General features: G+C 35.6%; 1 protein-coding gene across 2 annotated transcripts in view; it reads right to left on the minus strand.

The window, feature by feature from the left end:
• BIRC6 (baculoviral IAP repeat containing 6) overlaps positions 1–14,894 on the minus strand; it is a 188,520-nt gene that overhangs the window by 75,167 nt on the left and 98,459 nt on the right. For both annotated transcript variants that reach the window (XM_075708606.1, XM_075708607.1), the window contains 8 exons: positions 13,607–13,807; positions 12,695–12,974; positions 9,795–10,051; positions 8,485–8,593; positions 7,750–7,971; positions 3,943–4,723; positions 2,854–2,997; positions 885–1,014 (listed from right to left, as the gene is read on the minus strand). In XM_075708606.1, coding sequence (XP_075564721.1) covers positions 885–1,014; positions 2,854–2,997; positions 3,943–4,723; positions 7,750–7,971; positions 8,485–8,593; positions 9,795–10,051; positions 12,695–12,974; positions 13,607–13,807 — 2,124 coding nt within the window. The remainder of the gene's footprint in view (positions 1–884; positions 1,015–2,853; positions 2,998–3,942; positions 4,724–7,749; positions 7,972–8,484; positions 8,594–9,794; positions 10,052–12,694; positions 12,975–13,606; positions 13,808–14,894) is intronic.

Genomic DNA, 14,894 nt, shown 5'->3' on the forward strand with positions numbered 1-14,894 from the left:
CTTTAACATATAGTTCTGTTTTCTAAAGTATGAAATAAACATTCAAGTTCAAGGTGGGATTCATTTTAAGATTAAGACATCTACCATTCAAGTGTCAAAATTCATGTTATGGTCTGTGGAGGCCTGGTCAACAGAGTTCCCTACAAGAAGGGTTCATCTCTACATGTATATTCAAGTAGTAGAACTGGAAGTACTGAACTTTAAAAAAATAACAAATAAATTCATGCCTTAACATTATCCTCTCATTGTATATAATTTAAAAATTAATCTCTGAAAGTAAATTATGGTTTTCAATCTCCGTTTTGTAAGCAAACTCAAATGTTTATACAATAGGCAAATGCATAACCACAGAAATTAGATGGAGCCTTCATTAATGCCCTTTTCATAGCAACACAATTTCATCTTCATCTTGAGATAAACTTTTAAAAGTTCTAGGATATTTAACTGACATAATTTGGGAATATCGAAGTGACTGGATGAAAGACAGGGTGTTTTAAAGACTGCTATTTGCAGCATCATTTGTATGGTTTTGCAAATATCCCATGAGAGATTTGAGAACACATTAATATTAAAAAGCAAACAAGAAACCTCAAGACAACCATCCAACCAAAAAACCCCCAACCAACCAAAGAAAGAACAAAACAAGAACCCCACCTTCCCCACTTGAGTTTTATAGATGGAAAAAACAGTATTTGACCAGTAAAAGTGCATTTTACATGGAACATGTAAGGCTTATGCAAAAGCTTACAACTTAAATCACCGTTCGGCAACTACCAATGGACACTGCAAATGTTAGACATATTCGGTTTATGCGGGTTTTTTTTTTTTTTGTTTTTTGAAACTGTATCTTAAAAAAAGAGAGACATGAACTATTGCAAACTTGCCTGACACACGATCAAGAACCTCTGCTAGAGTTGTTGAGACAGGCAAGTGAAGAGTACGAAATTTGTGTCCAGCTCCATACATTGGATGTTGAATTACGTGACTAGTAGCATTAATTCTACCTTTGTACAGCTGAAAGGAAAAAAAGTCAACATGTAACAGGACTTTAATATTCAGAAATAAGTTAAAACACTAAGTTCTAATAAACTCACCCCAGCAAAATAAAGCTACACCTTTTCTGTGCTAAAAAAAGAAAACTGACATATCCTTCAAACTTGGAGGTATGCAGTAAAAATGCATCAAATTAGAAGAAGTTTAATTTTTTAACTCAAAAGAATTTGCTTCAAAAGCCCAGAATTTTTTAAGGATGAGAAACAATATGATATCATACTTGTTTTAAAAAACCCAATCAGTTTATTTAGCTGTATATGAGAGAAAAATCGAGTGTCTGAGACTTGCAATTACTTATGAAATTAAAACTTAATTCTGAAATTAAATTAGGAAAATCACAATATATTTGAAGAAGAGAAAGATGTCATTTCTCTCTTACTCTGACTTGAGGATGAAGTTTATTCTAGATTTAATATCTACTTTTTGCTATATGACAGATAACTAAGTCACTACTAGTTAAAACATTTCAAATATTTTAACATAACATAATTTAGCCTGAGCTGTGTTTGCATATTGTATCACTCTTTGCTTGCAGTAACTTTTTACAGACTTTTCTGCAATGGGAGTGCCACTGGTCCCCTTCCTGCTATAATCAGGAGAACTGTTTACTAATATTCACATATAGAACCAATTTATTGTTGTGCAGTATTATCAAATAAATTTAATACTTCATGACAATCATAATTTAGCTTATAAAATACAGTTTGGTTGAGAACTTAAGAGATAAAAGTCAGGATCCATTCTTTGAATGGTTATGTTGGTGGACATACTAGAAGCATATGCTGCACATCCACATTATTTCTAAGGTTTCTTTCTGGATGTTAGACGAGGAATCATCTTCTCCTCAGTAAGAACAGCCAGATTGTTTCCTCGTGTTTTTAATAGAAGAAACTGAATTATCTGACAACTTCTATTCAAGATATTCTTTCTGCTTTTACATATCTAGTAACATAGTGTAAAAACCTGTTCTATGTGAAACAAGTTATTAGAAAATTGACGTTACTTTCAAATTGCCAACAGCCACATTAACAATTCACCTCAGCCAGGTTAAACCAAAACATTTAAATGTTTGTGCTAAAACTGTATTTGTTCCTCCTTTTCCTTTTTATGCTATCTGATTTAGTTTCCCTGTCATATATCTGATGTAGCACTTTACTTCTGAGATGTAGTAAGAACAGCATAAGCCAAGGCAGAAAATAATTTTTCCTTGTATGGGAGTATCAGATCTTTTAATAACTTTTGCTTTTCCTATATTTCTTTATTCACAGTCTTTAATTGAGAGCATAGCACTTCAGTCATTAATTATAAATTTGTGTTCTGGTGAAGTATAAAAGCATACATCTGCTTTATAAATTAATTCAAGTATTTAAAACAAGAATTTCATGGTGTTTTGGCTAAAGCTGAAGGATCCCTGCCAATTGTGAAGCATCAAAACTACGACTGTCCCTCAATGAAACTCATAATGAAGAAGTGCTGGAAGGACTAGAACTTGTATCTATATTTGCTGCTAGTGTGTAAGGATATTGTTAAGAAGTCTGCCATAAGATGAATTTCAGTTGTCACTTCTTTCAGAAGCAGTATATTTTCAACAAGATGGCTTTGTCTTACAACAGTGCCTTAAATTTTCTTTTAAAATGCTGAGTTACAATTCACCAACACACTCCTTTCCAAAATTCTGCAACGTATACAGTAGGAAAAACTGCTGTCTGACATTTCAAAGTTGACTATACCCTGATTATTTTATTCTTTTTTTAAGGCTAAATTTATTCCATGTTCACCAAACAGATGAAAAATTCTTACTGGACATGGGGATTGAAGAAACAAAGTCACTTTCTCATCCTCTAGCATCAGCTGCAAAAAAAGCCTCCTAATAAATCCTGAAATATTTCCAGAGGTTGGGAGGTTCCCACGCTGAGGAGAGGACTGGAACAATTCACAGAGAACCTGGGAATGCAAGATGACATCAGATTTAAAATATTTCTTTCTATATTTAGGTCTCCAAAATATAGCTCTATGCAGCCATAACAGGCAGTGCCTAAGATCTACCTTCCAGTTATCATTTAAACCAGATCAGAAATGAGCACCACTGAAGAAAATACCAGCAGCAAATAAGGGTTTTTTTATAAAAAAGTTCAAAACATTGACTACAGCATCAAAGTAATTGTAAATACGTAGACTACTCAAAAAGATAAAAACCTGAAGATAAAATATTTAGAAAAATAGCCTTCAAATTCCCAAAGCAAAAATTTCCCACTGCATAATGCAGTATTACTACCGGCCATTAACAGAGAACTGTACTGATTTTTTTACTCAAGTTTACCTGTTCCCAGCGCATCGTTATTCTTAATGCTGAAAAATCTTTCTTTATTTATACTTTTATTCAACTGGGCCTGCGAGGTTAACAAATGTAAGTAAAATAGCTGAATTTGCACTAGAATGCCAAATGCAAAGCCATATTCTGCAATAGCCCACGCTTCCCTCGTCATGGATTGCACGGGGTATATGGCTGCACAAGCAAATTTACCAGGAAATCTCCTTAATTTACTAATATAAAAGATGTGTATGAAGCTTGATTTCCAAATTCCACTTCAGAAGAGTTTAGACCTATACAATTAAATATAGTATTTTGGATTTTGGTCTAAAGTTTATTCCTCTAAACCAAGAGCAATACAAATCTATACATAGGACTAGGTGCCCATGCCAAAACATTTTTGTCCTTTCAAAGTCAGACCAACAAGCTAACAATTTTAATACAAAAAACTTTTCCAGTCAGTGACAGCTTACAAAAAAAAGTTATTTTAAAGAAAGCTAAAAAAAAGTAGAAAGTTTAAAAAGCTGGCTGTAGTTATTAATAAAGAAATGAAAACTTTGGGTTTTTTTCTCTCTCACCTGTGCCATAAGTCTCTGGTTATTAGGATGGCAAGAAATGCACTGTAAGAAGAAAGCAACTGTTGCATTTTCAATTGCTGTCCGCTGCTGAGTGGTCAGCCCTGCTGTTACAGTTGAAGAAAGCAAGCTAGATCTTGCAGTGGTCTGTTGTGCCGTCACATTGTGTCCTCCAGAAGTAGCACCAGAATGGCACAACAGAAATAAAAGTGCTGTCCACAATGGATTGACTTCAGAGCCACCCAACCAATCCTTCATCATGTGGCTGTTGCCAACTTCTGTCAAAAACCTGAGAACAGGAGCAACCAGGTCCGCTGTGATAGGCATTTTATTAAAGTGCTGTGGAACATGATGCCTCCTGAGCCTCTCCTGGGTGAGATCCATTGATTGTGCAGTGCAGTCAGAGCTAGAAGTGTGGTTAAAGCAAAAACTAGCAAGACTTCTTACAAGCAGTGAAGGCAAACCTGAGTCCAATAATTGCTTGATAGCTTCAGGAGACTGAGATGAGGCAGCAAGAGTAGCTAGGTGAGACTCTGTTAGTGCAAGAGGAGCTTGTGCGTTTTTAGAGTCATCTGTTAAAGATGAACTAAGGTCCTGCTTTTTGCTGTCATCAGTCATGGACAGTCTGTGTTGACACTGCATTGGAGGAGGAGTGATACCCATCCATCCCATAAGCAAGGAAAAATAATTTGGGTGGATGTGGCACATTGAGCAAAGTAAACTATCAACAGCTTTCTTCAAAACCATGTTGCAGGGAAGAGACATGGACCAGTTAAACAGTGACCTGTAGAACACAGAAAATCATGTCAACACATAGTTCGCCACTCAAATTCCCTTTTCTTCATTGGTTCATAAAACATCTTTCTACATTTACGATTAACTATTGTAGAAGCTGTTGCAAAACACACCGAGCTGAGCTTGAAAGCCTCATTTGGATCACAGTATAAGCAGGACATTCATTACCCAAAAGGCATTCCTCAACCCTACATTTAAATTTCTTTCATCATACTGTGTTTAAAATACAAATAATCTGACTTTTCTGGCCCGCTGCACATGAAAGACAGGGTTTCAGTCTTTTGACAGTTGTCACATAATTTATGCATTTTTGAGCCAACTGCAACCTCTTCATGCTTTAACTCTCCACACTGCGCTACTAAGATCACACACACACGCGCACTCATTTACATAAAGCTCTCTTAATCCTTTGTAAGAAGTGAAGGTATTTTTAACACATTTCCAAAATCTTTAAAAGTTTATTTTATTAGAGTTCTACCTAAAGATGTTGCAAAAAAATGAAAGCAGCAACAATCTTGTTGGTTGAATGGTATTACCCTCACTATCCTTACTCAACCTGAACTTAGGACACAAGTTAACAACAGAATTATTCCTCAGAGATACTAAAATCCCACCTGCCTTTGAACTCACTTTTATCCAAATACTATGTACTTGAATGCTAATCCAAGGCACATGAATACAAAAGCTAATTTAGCTCCTATTATTCAGCTTAGATTTCAGAAGTGTAAAATAATCATTTCTTCATACAAACTTATTCAGAGTAAGTGAAGTATTTAAAAAAAAAAAACCCACAGGTTTCTGAACTGTATTCAGAGTACCATGACACCATGTATAAGTCACATTATCTTCACCTTTACATACAGAGGTGAACATACACTTCGTGCCACTTCAATGTTAGGTTTTTAAATAAGTTTGCATGTATCATCATATACCACATTCCCATTTGAAGACAAGGATTGTTTTTCCCTCTTCTGGATGGAAGTGTTATTCTATGTTTAGCCTAAGGGACTCTAAGAGTCTAGAACAGAACGTGGGTCTAACCAAAAGTTAGCTTTATCACTGGTCTAGTGAATGGCTGATAAAAAAACCCTCTCCAAGATAAAACATTAAAAAGGCATCTCTGTGACCAAATGACCCATAACTTTGGGAAGACAGTCACAATTTTCCAAAGTCCACATATAATAAAGGTTCACTTAAACTCTTCTCCAACTATCTAGTCACACAATCTTTCTGCCAAAATTTTCTGGGTAAGTTCATGCTCTATGAAAAATAAGATTCTTTTCCAACTAGATATTAAAAAATAGCTAGGGAATAAATTAGTATCCATTGGCCAAAGCAGAAATATTGAAATGGAAAACGGGGATGATGGGAAAATATATCCAAGAGAAAAGTAAAATATCACATGAAGGAGAAATTAGGAGTTATAACTAGAATCAATGAAAACATTTAAAAAGTTAAAATAGCAAAGAGGATGGAGAATACACATGAGAAGTTACTTTTATTAGAAAAATTATTTACCTTGATAAGTCTGACAACAATCCTTCTATATTTATTAAAAATGTATTTTATAATTTGCTCCAGATGCTGGCTGATATGAATTATAGTTTTATTTAGCAGGTCATAGAGGAACAGGCTATATTGCAACATGCATACTCAAACTAGGTACAAGTTTTATTAGCATTCCTTAATTTTGTCCTGTGATTAAAACAACATACTCTCCTCCAAAAGACAGGAATTCAGTTGTGAAACCCACTTTTATATTAGTATAAATCTAAATGGGCTATCCATTTTAGGAAGTCTATTTTTATTACAGTTCTTCCTTTTCAAATTTTAAAGTTGTTACAATCCATCCTGAAAATGTATTTCTGTTAAAATGTATTCCTGAAAGGACTAATTGACCTGCAATTTAAATCCTTAAATTGATTCCCCAAATGAACAAGCTCATTTTGAATTAACATTTATATGACAGTATCACTGAAGTGTCTTTGGAAAAGGTCTAGCTTGTAGTCATGTATCTAAAGACTGTAAGAGCTCCACATGCTAGTACCAATAACTGTAACTTGTACATTTCTCACTGTTTGAATGTTTGACTGTGCCTAAAGAAGACAGTAAGGTAGCAGAAAAATATGAATGTTTCCTAAGGGCAACAAAAAAATTACATGCCATCAAAGTTCCTTTCATTAACTAGAACTTTAATCAATGGTACAAATGAAAGATGCTTTACTAGATACAGAAATTTAACAGCTATATTTCTATAATACACATGAAACAAAGCTATGTGGCTTCTCTTTTTTGTTTTGTTTAAATAGAAGAGATGGTTAAGCAACATAAATTAGGAATGTTAGCTCATATATTTTCAATCTGGAGTCACTACAAGTATACATTTGGTGTTTAGGGTGAACTCCTCTTTAGAATCAGGCAACATCCAGTGAATTCATAGTTCAAGATTCACTCAAGATTTTATGCTTTGTTTCTTTCAAATGAGACTATGACCAGAACAAAAGTGGTGACTCAAAAAAAAAAAAAAAAAAAAATCCCACCCTTCCCCTAGCTCTTAGCTATCAGTTATAGATATTGTATACCATGAGTAATAAAATAATGCTTATATAAAACAGGATACTCATCAAGATCATGATTTATAAGTACTGTGAAAATTACTGCAAACACTCAATTGCAACAAGAACAGCCCAAAGTTATCCATTAAAAAAACCACAAACAAAAACATGCAACAGTTTACCTTTCACATATGTGCAAGTACATACATGGATTTGTTGTTTTGTTTTGGATTTTTATTTTTAAACACAATTATACCTGGAATATGTGAAGTGCAGTTTTGTGTTCAGAACTACAAAACTACCTGTTTAGATATCTTTAAGCATTCACTCTAACAATCAGCTTCAGGAATGACAATTTCCACTACTGTTTCACAATGAGTGCACTTCAAGCTGTATCATTCCAGTGATTAAAATAATTCAGTTACAAGAAGTATGTGGTGCAAAACTTTGCTTTACTTACTCAAAGAGCTCTCTGTCCAGCAGCGCTGGTAAGTCATATTCAACAAGCAATTCATAACTATGCCACAAAATTGCTGCTACGCAATGCAAATGCGAAGGAGATGGCATCAAAAGACCATACTCTCTTGTTGAGCTGTTTGGACAAATGTAGCTGGCCCGGCCACTTTTTTTCATAGCTGCAACTCTTGCGGAATCGCTGACCCATTTCAGCAATGCTTGAATTCTGGAAGACAAGATGATGTAGTACATTATAAAGGGTCAAAGAAATACTCAAAACCAAATTAGCTTGCTGTCTGTTAGCAATCTGAATTACACATTTATCTACTCCTCTGAAGCAAAGTTCAAGAGTGAGCTCAGACTGTTTTCTCAAGATTTAGATCACTAACAGGAAAAATTAGTTAAAAACACTTATCATCTTGGAAAGCCAAATGTAAGCTTTCTTTCTACAGAGAAAGAAAACATAGCAGGTATCTGAGTTCTGAGTATTTGAGAGAGAAGTCAGTTGAACATTGGAAGTTTTATCACATTTATAAGAGCAAAAAAAAAGGGACAGCATTCTCTGCAAAGGATGCAAGGAGCTAGGGAGGGAAAGCTGGAAAGCTTTAGATTCTTGCATTTTCAGGCTATCTCGTAACAATCAGATTTTTAGAAGGCTGTTTTTGTGCAGTAACATGAAGCCACTATTTAGCAGATTATTTTTGTATACACTTCCACATGAGAATCCAAATAACATTACCTATCCTTTGTTCCAGGGTCTTGCGTTGTTCCAAGCTGATAAAGAATGTCTATTGTGGAGTCAGAAGAGAGACCATTTAATCTTCCAAACAGTAAAGGGCTATTCAGATCTTGCCGCATTCAAAAAAAAAAAAAAAGGGGGGGGGGGGGGGGAAATAATAGAAGTACTTACATATGTATTTTTTAAAAGTACTAATGAAATTATTACAGAATTGCAGCATGAACATTGAATTTTTTGCCATTAACACAAGGATGCAATTCTTATACACACCACTATCTCAAAACTGTGCATTTTTTACGTTCAATGCAATGTTCACCCTTACTATAAAAGGAACAATCATTGCAACATTCATCAGATACAGGTCTTAAAGGTTTAACTAGTACAGTTTTCTTCAACATATTCCAAAAAGACATGGCTAATAGAGCTGTCAAACCTCATGCTTCACAGAAGCAAACATTTATTACAAAATGAAAGCTTATTTAACTCCAATTTCCATCAGTGGGACTAAGGCTGAGGATTTCCTCAGATTATTTCCTATTCAGCTTCTCCGCACTGTGTTCATCTCCTGCCCTGTAGGAAACTACTCTCTTATCTAACAGTGTTCCAGCAAAAGACAGTAGGCTACACTGAAACGTTAACTCACGGCCAAATAACTCATGGAAGCCATTTTGAAGAGAGTCTTTTCTGTTAGTATCAGCATCTTCAAAACAGGAAATACATGAATTCAGTTTTCTTTCATTTAAAAGCCACAAAACAGCAGAGCAAAGTGGTATGGAATCATAAATACAAAAAACCACAGTGCATTAACAGAAATGCTACTGCAAAATTTTGCTGTGGGACACAGATGAGTTGTTCCAGTGTCTTGATTACCTACCTCCACCTGTAAATATTTCCAATGCTTAGTGCTATTCAGAATTTATACTACCATACAGATTATTACTGCCCAAATACTGCTGCATTTGTTTTCCTTAACACTACTCATGGATGCCCTTTATTTTGAAACATCTAGACATAGTATCTATAGTAAGACATGCTTACAATATATTGCATGTCCTACTCTCGTGTCTTCAAAATATCCACCTAATTATCTGTTCTATACAAAAATCAAAACAACCCTGGTCGCACTGCTTTACTATTGTAGAACTACGCACATAAAAAGACTGTGATACTTAGAAGCATAACAAGGTGCAATGGCAAGTCCTGGCAACCCAAATGCAGAATCAGAAAGTAAAATGTAAATATACTGCATTTGTATATTTATACAAGCAATGTTTTTAAGGAACAACTGAAAAGAAAAACATTGCACTCACCTGCAGGATCGCTCCCTGATGCTGAGCAGTTTCTTAGAAGAATGTCAATCAATTTTAGGCCTATTCTGGTGGACTGAAGCCCAATTTTTACAAGCACAGCTTCAATGTTTGGAGAATGCATACCACAGTAAGGTGACATTAGTAAAGCAGCACATGTCTGCAACAGATTAGCAGTGGGTGCTGCAGCACTAGCCATCATTCCTTCTAAATCACTTATGTGAGTGAGGCAGTGGTGTAATAATCTTAACCATCCAATACTGCAAAGGAAAACATGAAAATGAGCTAATGTATCATTTTCTTATTATTTTATTTTTCATCTATAACATAACTACCTGTATTAGATTCTAGGACAAGTACTGCAGAAAACTGCTGTGACATGATCAGACATCATCTAAGAAAAGCAAATTAAAATGACTGAATTTAAGACCACAATGTAATACACATTAGCAATGCTGTTGTAATCACTGGTTTAACATTGTAAGAAAGGCAGGGTTTGTGGGTAGGAAGAGTTAAGAGCCTGCAAGTTTTATTACTGAAGTTTCTCGAGACTTCATGATTCACATATATATTTCTTCCAATAGGACTAACCTATTGGGGGAAAGCTGTTTATATAGGGGGAAGGTAGGGGGGAGAGGGGGAGAGTGTGTTGGGTTGGTTTTTTTATTTGGGGGGGGGGGGGGAGGGGGCGGGGTGTTTGTTTGCTTGTTATAACATTAGAAGGAGCTGGCCAAAACATAAATGTGAAACATGAAACAGCACACTGCCTCACTCAGACACCATTGGACTTATTCATATTTAAGATGAAGACTCTGCAATAGTGACTGGCATTAAAATTATGCACCTGCACAGCTTCCCTGACTTTACAAACTTTTAGGGTCATACGAAGCTGGTGAAGGGTCTGGAGCACAGGTCTTATGAGGATCGGCTGAGGGAATTGGGGTTGTTATCTCCCACAGGATGCAGAGCAAAAGCCTACCAAAGTCAGCTAGCATCCAGTAAGTTATGGTGAAGCATTACAGAGATTATAAAGTGTTCAGGTGTACTAGAGTTCCTTTGTATTCTCCAGCTATTTTTCTGTAGCCTAAATCAACTATATGGGCTCAAGCTGCGTCAGGAAGGTTTGGATTGGACATTAGGAAAAACTTCTTCATGGAAAGGGTAGTCAAGCATTGGAACAGGCTGCCCAGAGAGGTGGTGGAGTCACCATCCCTGCAAGTGTTCAAAAAATGGGTAGATGTGGCACTTTGGGACATGGTTTAGTGGGCATGGTGGTGTTGGGTTGATGGTTGGACTGATGATCTTAGAGATCCTTTCCAACCTTAATGATTCCTAGTTTTTACTTTCATTAAAAAATAATCCAGCCGCCAAGCCAGGAAACATGAAATTGCTATTCTACCCTTAATTGGTTTAGTGGTGGACTTGGTAGTGTTAGGTTAGTGGTTGGACTGGATGATCTTAAAGGTCTTTTCCAACCTAAATGATTCTATGATAGACATCTACAGTAAATTACAGTGAACCTTAGTGAACCTGATTTAAAAAGCACGCAGAAAAAGTGCAGAAATTAAAAATGTTAGCCATTGCATTTCCCCCATGTCTCTCATTCTTTAACAATATCGTTCAGTATTCATTTTAATAATAAACCTTGAAAAGTAAACCTATTGTAATTGAATCAATTTGGAAACATATTAGCTAGATTTTATTTATAAAAAATATCCTACAATGCTGTTTAAACAAGCATTATGAACAAGATGGCAATCTAAGTTGCATGTGAAATAAATGGCATCATTTCACTGACAACTTCTAAACTAACAGGTTAACTTATTTTCACAGCTATCTCCCACAGTTCAAAAACAAAAACAAAAAAAAGGCAAACTTGCATACAGACCTTAAATGAAGTTTGTGCTTTTATTTTAGGAATAATTTACTCCTAAATATTTATCATTTTAGCAAAGTGCAAGTTTTCTGTTACATCTCAACCAAAATTATATCCAAATTTATTGAATATTATCTATCATATTACTACCATTACTTTATTGAAATACTTATAAAATGAAGCTGAAAGCCACAATAAAACATTTCAATACATGAAGAATGTACAATCACCTTCTTTCTTCAGATACTGATTATTTTTGTGTTACTTTAAGATAACTGTTTCTGAAGTACAAATACAGCAATAGTATAATTTGGCTATGAAAATTTGCTTCACTGCTATTCACAATCAAAGACCAATTTTAGTTATACAGCTTTTATCAAGTATACACTGGACAGTATTCATGTTCTCTAAATTTACTTACTTTCTCAAAATTTTTCCCAGCAAAAGAAGAAAGGCTTTTAAAATTTTCCCATGCTCTTTTTTCAAATTTATAAACATTAAGCTTCAAAGATGAAATATTTCAAAGTCAAGAATTTTTACAATTTAGTAAGCTAAATTTCAGAACTAGGAAATCTCAAAAATTCACCCATTAAATTAAATTCAGAGTTGGAAAGCTTTAACACTTTTTTTTTTTTTAAATCCTTAAGGGTTTCTTTATTTTCATTTTAAAAATGAGTATGAAACTCAAGATGCCACCTAACCAAATAAAAGCTTTTGAAAAGAAATCTTGCTTGTATGCCAGAATCACAACATTCAGTTCCTTTTTCGCAAATGTTTGCAAACAGCAATATTAGATACGACTTCCACAAAACATCCCATTGTCCTATTCCTATTCCTGCTCCAATACTTGTGTATCTAAGATATTTGAAACAGATTCTGCAAATGTTAAAATTCAACTACAAAACCAGGTACTCATGAATACAGTTGGCTACTGAAAGATCTGACACAGAGCAGAAAACATGATTAAAAAATACAAAAGCATGAACTGGCACAAACATGCCTCTGGCCATTGACACCAGAAGCTTACCTTGTTTTAGAGACCTGATCCTCAGAGGGAAGGAATGGATTATTGACGGTTGCAGACGAGGTGTTTCCGAAGGCCGTGAGGCCTAACAGTTTGACCTGAGAGAGGCCTAGTGTGCTGGCATCCCGAGGACGATGGAGACGGAGGCAGACAGCTGAGGCAACTTCAGCTTTTACCAGCTGGATTTTTATATATGTGAGACCACTTGTGATAACAGGAGTTGACAAAGGTAACATATTGACACCATCTGCGCTTATTTCAACAGATACTGATGAAGGGCAAGCTACAGAGTAAGATAAGAAGGTTTAATACTATTTAAAAATCTGTACTGGATTGAATTTTAAGTGTTAAATATGCATTCCCATTAAAGATACAGAACAAGACCATTGAAATGATCTTAGGCAAATACTACTACAGAACTGCAGCTGGAGTATTTGACCTGTGCGATGGCATACGTTAGAATGCATAAGCATTTTTGATACATAGCATATACAGTTTATTTCAAAGACTTAAGATGAAGAAAAGTCCTGTCAGTATAAATGCCACGTTTCCCTAGCAGGGCTATGACAACAAGTGCTGAAAATCTCATGCTTTATTCCAACCACCATGCAAAACCATTTTGCCTGAAGACCCTTGACCAGTATCGCATTCTCACTAGGGAAAGTTTTGATAAGTTTGACAAGTTTTTTGGCATATTTAAAGTTAACGCTATAAAACATACTGAGCTAGAAGAAATCAAGCAGAGGCAGGGCCTTCCATTCTCAATGAAAGCAGAATTAGCAAGATTTTCAACTTATTTCACAGGTGTTCTTCAAACAACCTGCAGCTTTAGTACCTCTGATTATACTTTGTACCATTTCTAAATCCTACCCTTCAAATTTTCAAACCAGCATCAATGTCAGTGAATCTACTTACTCGCCAGAGAGGCCAGGTGAGGCTGGATGTGAATCTCCTTGAGCAGCACGGCCGCGGGAAGGTGAATCGTGAGGTCGCACCAAGCTTCCTCGGGTAAAAATATGTACGACCACGCAGCAGACCGAGCCCGTCTGTGGGGAGGAGTAGCCTGTAACAGCACTTCAGCAGGCTGGGCAGTGGGACTGCTGGAGGTGATCGAACCTTCAAAACCAGCACCGTTAACACTGATTATTAATGTTTATTAATAAAACTCAGATTAATTTATAACCTGAACTGTGGAAAACACTTTTTTTGTTTTCCTCCCATCTCACCTGTTTCAGTTTATTGATAACATTCCATCTGTAATAACGACAACTGCTGAGACATTTTTCTTTTACTCTTCGACAGTTTTACAATAGGCTGTTTACATATCCACATGCATACGCATATGCTTGAAAATTTGCCAGGGAACACTTGCTACCAAAATCCTAAACTTTCTATCAAGAGCTCATTACAAAAACAAACCAACGAAAAAGGTGCAGGTTGAACCATATGCTTAGAACATGAACTCGGTTAATTCATAGTTAACATAATGAAGGCTTTAAAGGTTTAAGTATTACAATGATAAGATAAATGACTTTATAACCAAAATCTGCAAACCTTTTTCTTTAAAACAGTTTGTTTCACATGAAAACCTTTTTCTAAAAAAGACACCAGAAGCAAAAAAAACCTGACCATAGCAGCTGCTTATTTTTCTAATGTTAGCATGAGTTAAGAATGAAGTACAAAGATCTAGGCTATGTCTTCTTTAGCAAGTAGTACGGCACAACACCACCAGATCTGTGCTGTTCAAACTATAGGTACTTGGGGTGTTTTTAGTTTAAAGTAGGTCTAGCCTGGCCCCATGACTGAATGTCTAGTAGCAGCTGGAGGTGAATTCCTGGACACATTTTGATAGACTTTCATCCCAAATTAATTGAGTTAATCTCTCAGAGGACACTACATGATGAGAATCAGCATGTAGTAAGTGAGGGCAACCAGACAGTTAATTTCAAAAGCACACTCCTGACTGAAAGTAAAATATTAAGATAGATGCACTCATAGCAGAACATCAGGAACTGCATCACTTTGCGAGTTGGGAGGTAAGGCATGCAAGAAACCACCCACTAGATATGCTTAGGATTTTTACTACTTAAAGTAATCAAGTACCGATGTTTGCAGGATTCTTATATATGTGAAGAGCACAGTAGATTTCTCAGACCTCTATTCTGCGAAATATACCCCCCCCCTTTTTTTTAATATTTAATTA

This window comes from Pelecanus crispus, chromosome 3 (genome assembly GCF_030463565.1).
Source record: "Pelecanus crispus isolate bPelCri1 chromosome 3, bPelCri1.pri, whole genome shotgun sequence".
Taxonomy (NCBI): domain Eukaryota; kingdom Metazoa; phylum Chordata; class Aves; order Pelecaniformes; family Pelecanidae; genus Pelecanus; species Pelecanus crispus.